The 15,321-nt window shown below is 38.5% G+C and overlaps 1 protein-coding gene across 3 annotated transcripts in view; it reads left to right on the forward strand.

Moving 5' to 3' along the window:
* Window positions 1-6,307, forward strand: part of TBCK (TBC1 domain containing kinase) — a gene marked incomplete at both ends in the record, with an annotated part of 110,687 nt that extends 104,380 nt beyond the window's left edge. For all 3 annotated transcript variants that reach the window (XM_081999268.1, XM_081999269.1, XM_081999270.1), the window contains one exon: window positions 6,197-6,307. In XM_081999268.1, the coding sequence (XP_081855394.1) occupies window positions 6,197-6,307 (111 nt within the window). The remainder of the gene's footprint in view (window positions 1-6,196) is intronic.
* Between the last annotated feature and the right edge of the window lie 9,014 nt (window positions 6,308-15,321).

Raw genomic sequence — 15,321 nt, forward strand, 5'->3', positions numbered from 1 at the left:
TAGAGACGGTAATGAACTAATAAATGTGTTATAGGTCCAGGAGACTTGTATAAGGGTATTGCCAGCTAGAACGGTGTTGGTTGATTTGGCAGCTCCAGTATCCATACTGCTTGTCTGGGGCAATGTTGTTTTGCTTTTCTCTAAACTGTATCTGAATCAACATTTTAAGAGGACTGACTGACTGCTTCAGCAGGGAATGTATCCATTGTGTGGGAGGTCCAAAGACATTTGTCCGGGAGTTTAAGAAGAAATGGGACAAAACTGGCAGTGGGTAGTGGTAGTAAAAAGTACTGCGTATCACAAAGAAAGGTTTTTCGCTACTAAGTATTTCTTTGAACAATTTTCAACACCTAGGGCAATCTTTAGACTTGGAGGGGAGGTAGAATTTTTTAGAAAGACGCGTGCTTTTTTTTATTCAATTCAACTTTTATGCATCTTTTTAAAGATACATATTTCTGTTCACTAGCAGGTTTTTTATTTTCTGTTGAATCAAAAATAGAATGTTTGCTTTCTGCATTTTAGTTTTGCAATCCATTCAACTGCATTGAGTGCACTGAAAATATTTTGGTCAGTATAAATTAGCTGTGTTACAACAGCTAAATTTCTGCAATTGAGTTTTCATTTTCAAGTGCTTGCTCTCAGCTGTTTTTTTTCTTTTTATATATAATTTCTATGTGGAAAATTTAAAATGCAGGTGTTTGAAATTTATTACTTGGAGAAATTTGAGTGTTTACTCTTTCATTCTCAGTAAAATTTATTCTGAAACCAGCTCTTAAATGCCTATTTGTGTAGGCTTATTTTCAAATCTTTGCATGTAAGTCCTTTAAGTTGCTGCTGTATTTTTGTACTGATGGAATGGAAAGTGCTCGTTTTTGGCCAGGTCTGCATGTAAAGAATTTTTCCGTGATCTTGTTAGAGCAGTAAGTTCTGCACTTTTTTTTGCCTTTTGTTTTGCATTTTTTTGCACTTTCTTGCACTTTTTTGCCTTTTGTTTTTTTACATAATATATGTTTGCACAAAGTTGTGTTTTCTTGTGTTTTGTACTTCCATTCAGTTTATGCTAATACTGTAGCCATTAACTAGGCACTGTTTTGTTCATATGGGAGGCTTTAGGTGCTTATCTTTCCCTTGGTGTTAAAGTGCCATTTCACTTATCTGGAACCCTTTAATGTAAGTAATAGCTGACTAAAAATAACCTTGTGTGCTGGGTCTGCTTTGTGGTATATGGAAAGTGTTGTTTAAAAGGCTCTAGACTGATCACCTTGACTATGGTGTGCTTTCAGCGTGGTGAACTCTTGACTGAAATCATACAGCAAAAGAGACTGCAGTCCCTGAGAGGTTTGGGTAGCATGTGCTTACAAATGAAAAACTAATAATAATCTTGTGGCAATGGAGGAGTCCTACAAAATTTGGTTGATATTTCTCCTCCAGCTTCTAAAGTATCTCTTTTGCTTCTGACTCTGAAAGAGTATGATATTAACATTTATACCCCGGTAACATCTGTCACAGCAGTCTCTTTTTTTATATTCTGATACAGTATGGTACTTCTCCTTCCCTCCCAACTTGCCCTTTAATTACAGCCTGTCGCAAGAATGTCTGTGAAAGTGAATGTATACATAGCAACCCTGATGGCTAGCCCGAAGGGTGCTGGGAACGATGCTGCCCAAGCTGTTGTATTATTAGATTCTTTGCTGTAGACAGTCTAAAAATGTGATGTGCCTCATGCAATACATTCAGCACATTTGAAAGCTGTGAATTTACTGCTTGGAACCAGGTAGTAGAAACATTTTGATAAATGCTCCAATGTGCAGATTATGAAGGTTCTTGATGGTGCTTAAAGGAGCAGTCCTGTTACGCTGTTTGTATTGAGAGCAACACCAGTACAGGGTAAGATGTTTAATATTTGCCCAAATTCTGATACAAGTTAGCTGTGATCTTGTCTGTCTTTCAAAGCCTTACTACTTGTAGCTGCATGAAAAAGCTGACTGCTTCCAAATGCAAATTACAATTTTCTGCCTCAGTTTTACTCACCAGGAAGGGTGTTTTATGTGGAATTGATTGATGCGTTACTTAATAGAGGAACAGTTTTTCCAAAGTCCTTCACCAAAGCCATCAAATAGTAGTCATTAAACAAGTTGCTCATATATTCATCCTTTTTCTACATATATATATATATAATATAGTATTTGTTGTGAAAGTAGCAAGAAGTTCAATTTAAACGCTAGATACTGCTGGTAAAAGCACAGTAATGGAACTTTCTTGGAAAGTACATTTTGAGGAAAGGCCACCTGAGGCAGAAAGGAAAAAGCTTAAAGTCTTATAGCATCCCTTTAATCCTCTACCTCAGAAAAGCGTAACTCTGTTTCCCCCAGATAATGTTGTTGTCTACATGAAAACAGAAGCATTACAGAGGACTATGATCCGTTGGTGGTAATGGGGAAACAGATATATCTCAGAAGTAATGTCAACACAAGCATGTGATAAATTTGAGAAAGTATAATCACTTTATAAATGACAGGCATTCATTTCTGTTTAAAAATCAGCCTGTATAATGGAAATTTAATTGTGCACTACTTTTTTATGTTTTGGTAAATCTCTCTGTAAAATATAGGTGGTTTACAGGTTACTAAGGATGATATAAGCCATTTGCTTATCTCCTCACCATGTTATCTCCTGTCTTTACCTCTGTAGATTAGGTTATTTAGTGGACTACAAATTATGTATTCAGGTGCCCGTTATTAAACTTCTAGTTGACACTTTATGATAGCATTTATAAAGGAAATGGAGCCCTGTGTGAAGTGCAAGGTGGCGGTTTCTGCTGTAAAAAGTCTGTGGCATTAATTCAGAAGAGCAGCTTGGTCTTTTTTTGATGCATGAAATTTTGCTCTTTTTGGATCATGGATTTTTTTTTCCCCCCAACTTTTTAGGAAACACTGATTATTTTTTTATCTTAATTTCTTGGATTTAAGTTACTGATGTTTGAACATAAATGAAGGTCATGCTGGGGAGAAAGTCTATGTAGCTATTTCAAATAGTCCTTCCTGTCATGCCCCTCCATCAGTGCACATGCCAGAAATAACACTTTCATGTGTTTTGAAAATACTAGCTTCATACAGTATATTTTGGCAGGGAAAGATACCAGGTGGTGTTGGAACATTTCAGAAACGTGGTGAATAAGTTCCCGTTCTTGTTTGTGACAGACGGATGACTCTGTCTGGGAGAGGAAGGCACAAACATGTACTGAGGAACAGAACTATAAAAAGTCAAAGTTTTAATTAGGAAGACTGCAATGCTAGTAAGAGACGACTTCTAAATCTACTCTTTACCAAAAGTTACTGTTTCTACTTTCAGTGACACAGTGTGTGAAGGCAGAAGGTAAAATTAAGAATGTCTTTAATTGGATCAAATTCTATTACCCTGGGAGTTGAACCTTGACTTTCTTCTTTGCAGTGTGGACACAGGCGTATGTGCAAAGCTCTTGGAGGCTGATATTTGGAGTTTGATAGCAGCTCTCAGTTTATGGCAATGTACATGCCTTTGGGCCCCTGACTTGCAGCTAACTCCCATGGTAGTGAGGTACCAATAATAGTACATTCCCTGCTCGCTGGATTTTCCCTGGCTAGATGTTCAGATGCAGTATTTTGAGCTGTATTTGCAGCCTTTCTCACCAAAGCTACGTAGACAACCGCAGACAGTTCTGTGACAACTTGAACTGCCTTTTTTTTTTTATCTTGTGCTCTTGTGCTTTCTGCCTGTCATTTGCTAACAGCCACACATTCTGCAGTGCTTGATTCACAGTGGCCCGCAAGAAGCAAGAGATTCCTCACCATAAGATTATAAAGGAACCTCTTGTCATATGCAGTGAAGAAAATTTATTTCCAGCCATACCTTGGTTACTAAAGCAGTTCTAAAATACAGTGGGACATAGGCCTTGATGCTCAAACCCTAAATCCAAAGCAGTTGTTTGCATGTTTTCCTTTCAGATTACATGGAATAGTAGTTGTATTATGGCTAGAGCATCCAAAAACTTGAAGCAGAGTTTACAGTTTATTATCGGAAGGGTAAAATTATCAGTAGACAGAGAGGGGAACCTCCCTGCTGACACATGGGACATTGTACTCTGCAGATAACATACTGCTTCCTGGCAGTCTAAACGCTTGTTGCCGTTTCTCATTTCTGCCAGCTGTGAGCAGCATTGGTGTCCAAGACAGAGCACTAGCCATTAGTCACAGGTGGAAAGCATGTGAGGTGACAGATATGTACATACGAAGTGGAGATATCTGGTTGGAGTATTTTACTAGGAATATATACTATTTTTGTAGCTCATGGTATGCACAGCTGAGCACTATTTTTGACAAAGAGAAACACCCTTGTTTTACTATACACCACATCTTTATGGACTGTGATTATAGTGAGAGGTAGTTGGACTTTCCTAGTGTTATGTTTCTGCATATTACACCACCTCTGCATGGGAGAGCCTCTCTGAAAGCACGGCATTTACTTTTCACATGAAAAGTGGTGTCCACGTATGGCTTAACTTCACTATTAGCTGTTTTGATTGTTTGATTGTGGGGATTTTTTCATTTGATCCTTTGAATTCTGCACTGACTGTCCCAAACTAACAAAAGAAGAGATTATTTAACTTACTTTTGGTCTTCCTTAAGCAAGTACCTGCAACAGACATGACAGCCAAAATGTCCTGACTGATCCACTGTGACCTCTTATTCTGCCTCAACAAGTCCTCAGTGGTTACAGATAATGTACTAGTTGCTCACTCCCTGGTTAAATCCATCCACAGAGAAACAGAGAAAGGAATGCAGTAGCTGTGTTTTGGCACAGAAGTGGGCAAAAATTAATTCCTTGTATATATAAAATACCTTCAGTGTGAAGCAAAAAATTATGGCTACAGATAGAGTTTAAAACTTTGCTACTATGAACTCTTACTTGTTAAAGAGCTTATTTCAGGACTTGTACTTGATCAGGTAATCATGTAGTACATCTTGTTCTGCCTTAGTATCTGTTATACTAGCAGAGGTTACTAGAAGGAATGTAAATGTAAAAAGGAATCCTATGTACTAAGTTTGGATGGGGTGCTTACTGCTGCTCTTGAGTTGGTAATGTAGTTGTTGTACCAAGTTAGTTATTTGGACATGATGCTTGCACTGTGTTCTGGAATAGTATCACAAATCATTTTAAAGGGTCAAAAAGGTAATTACAAATGTTTCACATAGCCCATTTGGAAGCACTCGGTGATTTTACAAATGATACTAATTTGTCCATCATGTATAAATCAACAATCTGGAAGATTGGTATAGTAGGGCAGTCCTTCTCACAGCTATTGCAAATAAGGTAAAACTATTGCAGTTTCTCTCCAATTAATCCATTTTGGGGGCTTGCTTTTTAATATATGACAATCAGTATTTAAAAGGCAAGTTTGACGTGTGAGACACAAAATACTTTTCCTTTGGGTTTTTTTATTTTGATAATTTGATACATAATTTTTGTTATTTTGATTTTTTTAATAATCATTATTTTGACACAGAAAATATTGTTCCTTCATCAGTGCAGCAACTTTTCATGAAGTTGCTACACAGAAACTGACAACTCCTGTGTTTGGTTTATGGAGTGAAATAATTGGGGAGAGAGGCTTTCAAGGACGGGGGGGGGTGTGCGTGCTTGCACTACATAACCTGCCTATGGGCAGACTGGGGGGGATGGGGTGGGGGAGAGTACAGCTGCTAGACCTCAAATTCATATGACATCTGTGAAATCAAGTCATGTCGGACCAGTTTGACAGGTAAGCAAATGACTATACCATTAAACTGTCGTGCTTGTACACTTGGGAACCTACAGAAAACAGCTGGGCTTTAGATTAATGCAGAGAAAAATATCTGTTATTTCATGCTTTGAGAGAGGTTCCAGTGATTACTCTGAGATTAAATAATCCTGTTAGAATGAGGTAAAATCTTGCCTAAGCAGAGATAAAGTTCAGAGTTATGTGTGACACTTTCCTGACCACCAAATTCATCACAGCTGTTTCAATGGACAGGCCTGGGTTCCTGTGTTGGACTAGTTGGTGCAAAGAAAGAACTTCTAGGGTCCGATAATTTTTTCTTTTGTTTAACTTGCCTTAACACAAAGTTATTTCAATCTGAGGACTACAATATGCAGTGTGCTAATGAGGTATCTGTTTCAGTTTGCAGCTCATCTAGTGAAAAACAAGTACCCAAGGGTCTGCATCCTAGATGGAGGAATCAACAAGATCAAGCCAACTGGTCTCCTCACTGTTCCGTCTCCACAAATTTAAGTGACTGTAAATGTTCAGGACAATCTATATGAACAGGGAAGTCTTACCATACTACATGGATATCCTGAACCCAAAGGGCATTATGGCGTCTTCACTATACAAGCTATCCTGATGATCAGTGTTTTCTCCTGCAGATCTAGAGTATGGGAGCTTTGCATTTATTCTTTGATATAGAGCTTCATTTGTAACAGATGAAAACTGTGAAGCTTCAAGTTTTCCAAGAAACCTCTTTCAGCATTAACGTAGGGCACAACTGTCTGAGCAAGTCTGAACACAAAAACAGTAACTCATCTGGAATTTGGTATCTTATAAATATTTCTGCAGAACGAAATAAACTGGCTCTTGATGGCTCTAAGCTGCACTTAAAATACTTCTGAAAAATAATCTATTTACTGTGAATATTGAAAGTAACAAGCTGAAACTGTACCCTGTGTGTATCCTGTGAAAGTGTGTTCTCTAATATTTTAAAGAGTAATTGCTGTATCTTGTGACCTGCTTGCTTTCTTTCTGAGAAAGCATTTTTTCATCTGGATTGGAAATAAAGATGTGTCCCAGACTGGAAGTCACTGTAAGAGCTGCTGCTGAGTCCATACAAACTGTATAATATCCTGCAGAAGTGGAGAAGGCCTACTCCTCTGTGGAGAATTTAACATTCTATTTCTGTAAACACAGCAAACACAATTTCTGAAACAATCACATTTACCAGAAGGGTAGGCTTTTGACCATAGTGTGTCTTATGACTATAGATCAGTTATTCCACAAATAGTGCTTTTTCATTTTAGAAGCTCATGCCTTAAAAAGAAACAACGCAATTTTAATGTTCCTATGAAAACATTGTAGAGTAACCACTCTTGTATGAATTGGAGGTGCAAAGTTCTCTTTGGTTCTCTACTCTTTCAGCTAGTGTTGTCAATCTTTAAGTCCTGTTTCTTAAAAATGAACTTTAAAACTGACAGATCAAGGCAGCAAACCTGTTTCTAAACCAAGCTGGATGCAAGTGCTGTAGATGAGTGAAAGCAGGCTTCCACAAAGGGCATAAGGTGTCTGTGCACTAGAGCTGTGGAAATTACTTTGCAATAAGAAGTCAAAAGTATTGAAAGCACCAACAGAAACAGCAACTGGCATCTCTCTGTTGCTGAGAAGCTAAAAATAAATTTGATTCAGCACAGTACCATCTTTCAGGAGAGGTGAATAAAAAACTCACCCTAATTTCTCCCCCTCAGAATCCCAGGTTAGCTTTGCTAGCATCTCAGGTCCATTACTCTAATGTGGGGGAAAAAAGGCTAGGAAAAGAAAAAAAAAAAATCTGTCTTCAAGAATGGTACTTGAAAATATTACTTTTAATCCAGGAAAACCAGTTGTGATAATGTAAGACTGACAGTATGGCTCTGAAATTAAATTGGAATTTGGAAGAATTTATTTTAGAAGACAAGAAACTTTCAGATTTCTCTTTTGGCATTTTTAAAGTTTAGAAAACACTGGTGTGACACGAGGCTTAATAATCGCTAATGTGCGGGGATTAAAATGTATTTTGTAAAATTAACAAAATGACACCAAAGATCTGTTCACCTGGTTACAGTTGCATATTAGCTTTCATTGTGAATTTGACACCATGTTCTTTATTAGAGCATTGCCTGGAACACGGCATTTTACACGATACAAGCTCGCTGTTAGGGTAATGAGAATTTGCTCTGGAAGATATGGTTATCATATGCTTTAGTTGAGGCTTCTGTATCATGAATAGCTTTTAGTTTGGCAAACAGAACGTTGCAGCAGCTAACTTTATTTCATTTTTCTTCTGTCACAAGAGATTTCCCAAAATGAGACAGTTGTGAGGAGAGTGGGTCAGTGAGAAGGCTGTGAACAGTCTCTATAAATTACAGGCAAAATAATCACTTGTTCTGTGGGGTTTTTTAGGGCTGGTGGTGGGTTTTGGTTTTTGTTGTTTTGGGAGAGTTTTTTTGAACTGAAACCATGGAATATGAGACTTTGTGGAAGGTGCTGAAAGGGGAAGTCTTTGTTCTTGCCTGTGTGATGACCAGATTTTATCCTGAATCTTCGGAAGCTAGTTGCTAGCACTATATGCTGTCTCTACGGAGGATTAGTCTTGCCACAGCTGTGGTTTTCACAAACCCTATTGGAAAAGTACAACAAGTGAAAAGAATATGGGGGAAGAAAGGCACCTTTTGGCTCCATTTATTTCTGCTGTGATTTGTCTAAAAAAAAAACCTGTGGAATTACAACATGCTGAGATAGATAGACAGACAGACAGATAGATAGATGGGCTTTCTTTGCTCTAAGGTCAGCATAATATACTAAAGCTTTCAAGAAGTTTTTGACTTCAAAAATCCAAGATGCCTGGCAGAGTGACGGAGTAAGGGATCAAAAGTGAAATGTAGGGACAGAACATCAGGTTCCTCTGTTAGCTGAGGGTTTCTGCAACAATGCCTGGTGAGGCCCATGGTGCTCAGCTGACTTGAAAAGGACCTGGAAACAGAGAGGAGCAGTGAGGTTAATGACAAGCTTCCTGATACTACAAAATCATCCCCTGTGATCAAAGTTTTGCCTGGCTGCATGGAGAATGAGGAAGACCTTGTGATACTCAATGTCAGAGAGATTCACTATGAAAGGGTACCCATGGGGCCCTGGAGGACAACAGTTTTAACCATATTCGACATTACCGTTGATGGATAAGACATCATTGCAGATGCCTAACACTAGCCAGAAAGCTACGCAGGATGCTGGTGCTTGTAAGGAAGGAAATGAACAGAACAAGTTAAGCCATCAGAGAATTAACTCGTGGTACATTTTGAACACAGCACAGATGCTTTATAATACAAAAAAAAAAAGATACACAGGTTTAGAATGGACACAAAACAGAGTCAGAGTAAGATGATGTTAGTTATGTTGACTGAAGCTCTTTAGTTTGGAGAAAGAGACAGCCAAAATAGAATGTCCCACCTTTTGCCAAAAGTACATCCTTAAAATGTGGAATTTGTCACTAGAAGAGGCCAACAGTTTATAAAAATACTCATAAAGAAGGATTAGACAGCTGCGTGGAAGAGCTCTATCTCTGACTGACTATTAACCACAATGGTTGAGAAATGGTATCCAACTTGGGGCTTTCCTGATCTGTTGATTAAGCGAGGCTGGGAGACTACATCAGAGAAAGACTTCACCCTGTTTCTTGCACTCCTTTTTCAAGCATTTGCCTTTCGTAAGTGGATGTTGGGCTACACCCAGTACAGCAGTTCAGTTGATAGTATATATTCAGTCCCAGCCTGATATTTCCTTCTCCTTTATACAGGTACTTGGAAAAGGACTGTAAGCACAAAGAATAGAATGCTTTTGAGAAAATAGGATTTAATGTGTACCCAGCTACTTGTTCCTTTGGTACGAAAGGAAGGAAGCATTCTGTATCTCCTACAGATATTTTCATTCTTGGAGAAGCCAAGTTATCTTTTGAGTGAAAAATACCTAATACTTAACGGCTTCAGCAAATCCTTTTTGACAAATACAACTGTTTTTAGTATTTAAATGTTGAATATCTATAGATTTCAGCTATAATGCGGTTCAGTATCCTCTTTCAGTTCAGCTGAGTGAGATTCAAAGCCTATGTATTCTATTTGTGTATGGATACGTTTCTGACAGAAAACTTAAAAGCTGTCATTAAGTAAAAGTTTACATTATAAAGTAATGTTTACACGTATTTTCCAGGAGACGTCATGAGAGAGGATGTGTGTAAAAGTAGGAAATGTCAAGAACTGCTAAACAGTTTTTCCCATGTAAATAGAACTATTTGGAAAGTTCTGTGGCTAATAACTGGTTATGGCTGCTAGTTGCTGATGTACCTGCACTTACTACTTTAGTCAGCATTTTTGAAACTGTGCGTATAAATGTGCATGCTATGCCTACTTATTTTAATGCAGTTACGTAAGACAAGTACTGGGTCACAGAATCAGCTTCTGATCTCCTTTTCCATAGACAAGGAAAACTCTTGCATTTTATGGTAATTTCTCATTAAAGAATTTTATCTAGTCTTTGTGGTGTTTGCCCAGTTTAAGAGCATCAAAATGTATTTGCTCTATTACTCCACCAATTTTGGCACTGGTCTGGTGGAGCAAGCGGTCGGCAGGTTTCATAGAACTCGTGAAAGATTTCTGGAGGCCAGGTTTTCCAAACATGTACATTTCTGGCACCGTGGTTTGTCCAGCTGTACCATGGCCGTTCTCTGTTTTAGACTGCAACTGGATACCATAAAGATCTAGTAAGAGAAAAAAGTTATTAATGTTCCAAGCTGATGTATTCCAATGCTATCAGAAAACTGTCCCAACTAAATATTTCCCATAGTTTGGCCTGGAAACAGCAGCCTCTCCCAGTCTTTTTTTTCCTACCATTTTAAAAACATCCTAAATCTGCCCCAGCCACCTGTGCCTATAGCTTCCTGCCAGGACAGTCAGATTTCCCTGCAGGGTACCCGGGTGGGCATCTAAGGAGAACAAGGCAAAGGAGTTAAGCGCTCTTTTGGCAGTCGCAGACCTGTTGATCATTGGAGGCTATGATACAATTGCTCTTAAAATATTGTCTGTCTTGTGTAGACATAATTTGCGTAGATATAATACAGTGGTGCAATGTTATTTCTGTGACCTCTGGATATCAGTATCTACACTTTCCTTGCTATTCTAGCCAGCTAAGGAAGGTACTATTTGGAGTATCTCTTAGCTGGACTTTGGAGCTGCATCACACACAACTCAACAAAACAAAACAAAAAACAGTATCGCATGAGCTCTTCAGCAGCTGCATCACCTATGTTGTTACTCAGACGGGTACTGTGAGGGCCTGTTAGTTTTGTGGCCTGAGACATACTCGCTGTTCCTATTTGCAGGGTGTGAATGTCGTCCAGAATATTCTTCCAGAGTTTTTATTTCCATTTTCAGTTTGGGTAGCTGATTAAGCTGCTTCAGGTAAAACAGCACTAGCTATGTCCTTATTTAGCTTTCATGGTGTTCAGATTGAGTTACTAGGAGGTCTGGGAATTGTGTGGGAATGAGTGTGGCCTTTTAATCTCCCATTTCCAGTTATCTTTTCTGTGTTGATGAGTCAGACTGGCCTCTCCCACTGTTATGTTAGAAACCTAACTACTGTCATCAGTCTTATCTTGCTATTTTTAATTCCTTCTCCGGGGTCCAACTAGTGGACATTGCTTGAAAGAATTATCACTCCTCCCAAAAGACTGTTTCGTTCCAGGGCAAGTAGTGAAACTTGATGTGTGCTAACTGAGCTAACAGCAGTTTTGTATATTTGACTAGCAAAACTACAGATTTTCCTTTTTGTTTGAATCCCAAGCTATAATGCCAGTGCTGTCGTTCTTTTAGATTTCCAGCCTCAGTAGAGCGCTGATGCCAGAAACTGCATTCTGTTTCAGAAACAGTGTTTCATTTGCCTTTCAAGTAACCATGAGGCTTGAAGTTTGCTGGTTTGATAGTGCCTTGTAAATAGTAATACCAAAATACCTGTTGGACAACAGTTTGTGTTCTGTGACAACAGAGTCTGCGTTCTATCCGTTTAGGTTGACAAATTCATTTTGTACTACCATAAGGATGTGGTTGAACATAATTCAATATTGCAGTGTGTCTGTCTTATCGGCATTTAATAAACCAGTGTTACGCAGAGTTTAAAGAAACTAGTCCAAAAAATAGGATCAGTAGAGTATTATTGCCACTGAATCAATTTGCATGTATTTCTAGTAAAGCTTTTTCCCAAAATATGTTTAACCATAATGTAAATCCATGTTCAGATTAATCTCTGGTAGTGGTCTTGCACAGGATGGTAGAGTGACTCCAGTGCATGCATGCACTGTTGTAATTAATGTGTTTTACTTCCCCAGTGATAGGTTCTTATGTGCTTTAGGAGCTATAGTCTATAATACACAGACACCAAATGAGTTCCCAGACACGGTAATCCGTGTGAAAGAACAGATACAGTAGAGCGACTCAGAGATCAATGTGGTAATCTTTATATTCAGTGGGAACAATTGAGAGAAAAGCTGTAGATCACTGTTTTAATTAACATTTCCTAACTGAAGCAGTATTAAATTTATCTCTCCTTTGTCTGTCTAAGGTTATCTGGCATTATATCATTTTAGAGAGTCATAGCATCTAATGGTATCAGCTCTTGCCAGCTGAGCTGGCCAAAGGAGTCTAAGTCCTGTGGGTACAGAACAGGTACATGGACTAATTGTGGGGTTTTAAGAGATCCAGTGATTATGGCAGTAGCTTGAGTTACTGGGGTATTATTGCCTGCCTTGCGACAAACTTTTTATGTCTTGCATAATCAAGGTGGCTCAGGTCTCCTCACTAAAATGAGGCTAATAACACTTCCTAATTTTGCTAGGTGTAAATAAAAGAAAAATAGTGAGTACGGTGACCCCTTAAAACGTATGAGGACAATGCAGACACTAAAGACTAAATACTTCTTCCCTAGGAACAAGCTGTTTCCTTGGGAAGCCAAAGATAGATGACAACATGAGTTCTCCATCACTAATATTGTAAACAATGCTTTCACCAGTAAGTACTGTTAATGAATGAATTTCAGCATTCTCACAAACAATTCACAGCGCCTATCAATAATATAGTATTAGTGATGAAGAACCCCTTGTATTACAAAGCTTGTTATAAATTTTGGTTAGCTACATCCAGTGATCATGTTAATAGTGTATAATAAACACTCTTGTGCAGCTAGGTCATAATAAAATATGATGTATTTTCAATTACTAGCATACTTAGGTTTTTCTTTACTGTTGATCAAGATTGACACCTTCTGTAAAATTAACCAAATACCAGGCTTTACAACCCTAGAATACCAGAAATAAAATCACAGCCTCCCTTATAAAGCAGAGGGCAGAGCATAATAAGAATGTTTCTTTATTTTCAGTTCTCTTTTCTCTTTTTAGCAATTCGAGTGAGTTTGTGTTGTGTGCAGGGAAGTTATGTGTAGAAGAGGAGCAGCAGATCAGTTTGCATAGCACTTTTTTGTTCTGGTATGGCTTGTTAAGGGATAAAAACTCTGCCTGCCTCAGCAGTAGTGAAATGCCAAATTCTTTTCACTAACAGTTTTCTCACAGCTTCTCAATGGGGAAATACAGGCATTGAGGCCTGTGTGAAGGGATGGCACGGGGGTCTGATCTCACTGGCATGTTTATGTTTATATGCTCCATTAAAATACCACAGTGTAGGAAGTGTCAAGCTTTTTGGATGGATCTCTCTCTTCCAATCAAATCCAATCCACCTTTCTCCACTTCTGATCTCTATTAAAAGGACCTGATAAGGAATAAATCATTTGTGTGAACAGAGATAAATCTAGACCAAAATTTTGGAACTAAATGGAGTCAATGATGTGATATCTAGCCTTTGCTAGCAGTCATTGTTTTAGATAAATTAACATGTGATACCCTGCTATTACCCAGTTTCCCATAGTTTCAGACTGTTAGTGTTCTTAAAGTGCATACATTCATCCTCTGGGTATTCCTGACATGTTCTAACAGCTGTTGAAAGACACGTTTTTAGCCTTAATCTTTTCTCACTTGGCATTCTCACAGCAAGCTAACTCAAAACAAGTCAGAGCTGTACTTTTTTTTTCAATCACATCCATAGAGAGCGCTTTATCTTGTTTGGGAGCTTAGTGCGTAGTTGTGGCACCAGTCAGCAAAAGAGTAGCACAGTCTATCTTATCCTGTGTAATTAAAATTATTACTTTAAAAATATTTGTACAAACATGGAGTTTCAGAAACATACTTTTAGTGAGCACACAACATTCAGCTTCCACAAAAGGGTTAACTTGCTTGTTTACGTCAGTTAATTTGCTTTGCTTCAGTTCAGTTCCTACCCTAAATGCAATTTTTCTCAAACCCTTCAAAACTTGAATGAGCTTTTATCTCCAATTTTAAATCTTTATTTCAAGTAAAGCTGTTTTTTCAAGCAATGTTGTTTCCCAGCCTCAAAGAAATAGATGATAACAGATGTAGGATGATGTCCTCAAGAGAGGAACTTAGTGGCTCTCTCAAGTCCTTGGTGTAGGAACAGTTCTGTGCCCTCTCATGGCAGCTCTTCAGCAACTGGAACACTCCTACCCCAGGTCTAGAAAGATGCCCCATTTACAATATGTATCTGTAAGAATGAACATGGAGAGCTTAGTTTAGCATATAACTATATGCTGTATCTGTGTATAATACCTGTATAGCTATAACAATATAGTTAGCAAACAGCTTTCTTTAAACTGACAAGGCTGTTAAAAACTTCAGCTCTTTTTTTGGAGGATCCTCTGAACCTAGCTAGAACAGCTCAATGGAATTGGAATAATGACAATTCCTCCTTTGCAATAGTTGTATAGACATGCGGTGTATGCATATGAATCTGAGTGCTTTACTAAAATAGGTAAGTCCTCTTGCTGTTTCATGCAAAGAGAAATTTTGCAATTGCTTTTGAAGGAGAGACCAGCAAAATGGGCAGAGTTAGAACCTCGTGCTGTTGCAATACATCTGAGCTCAGTTGTTCCCAATATTCTCACTGCTTTTGAAATGCTTTGTGCCTCTTGGTACTATATGTGCAAATACATATTTGCCCAGCATTTCTTCTTAAAGTCCTGTAGGTAAACCGGTATTTGCCCAGGCTTCTTTGCTGTTTTTATCCTGCCTGCCAGTGCTTTTATTGTATACTTTACAGGCCCGCCCTGCCTCCCTCCAGGATTTCTTTCAGCTTTTCACAGGCCCTTACCTTTTGCTCACCTTCCCTATCGGAAACATGTGATGGGTTTTCTTTCTCAGAAGAGTTTTTTAATGCATTCATTGTGTCTCCTGTTCCTGGAAACTGCTTGTTTCTTATTAGCAGATGCCCGAAGCCACTGACATTAGCATCCCGGGCTTGTAATGAAATGAGATTGCTGCTGTGCGGAGGGGGAGGGAGAAGTGGAAAATTCCTCTCAGTGCCTCCCTTGGAAAGGCAGCCCTCCCGTAATGA

The sequence above is a fragment of the Phaethon aethereus genome, assembly GCF_964289735.1.
Source record: "Phaethon aethereus genome assembly, chromosome: 4".
NCBI classification, from domain to species: domain Eukaryota; kingdom Metazoa; phylum Chordata; class Aves; order Phaethontiformes; family Phaethontidae; genus Phaethon; species Phaethon aethereus.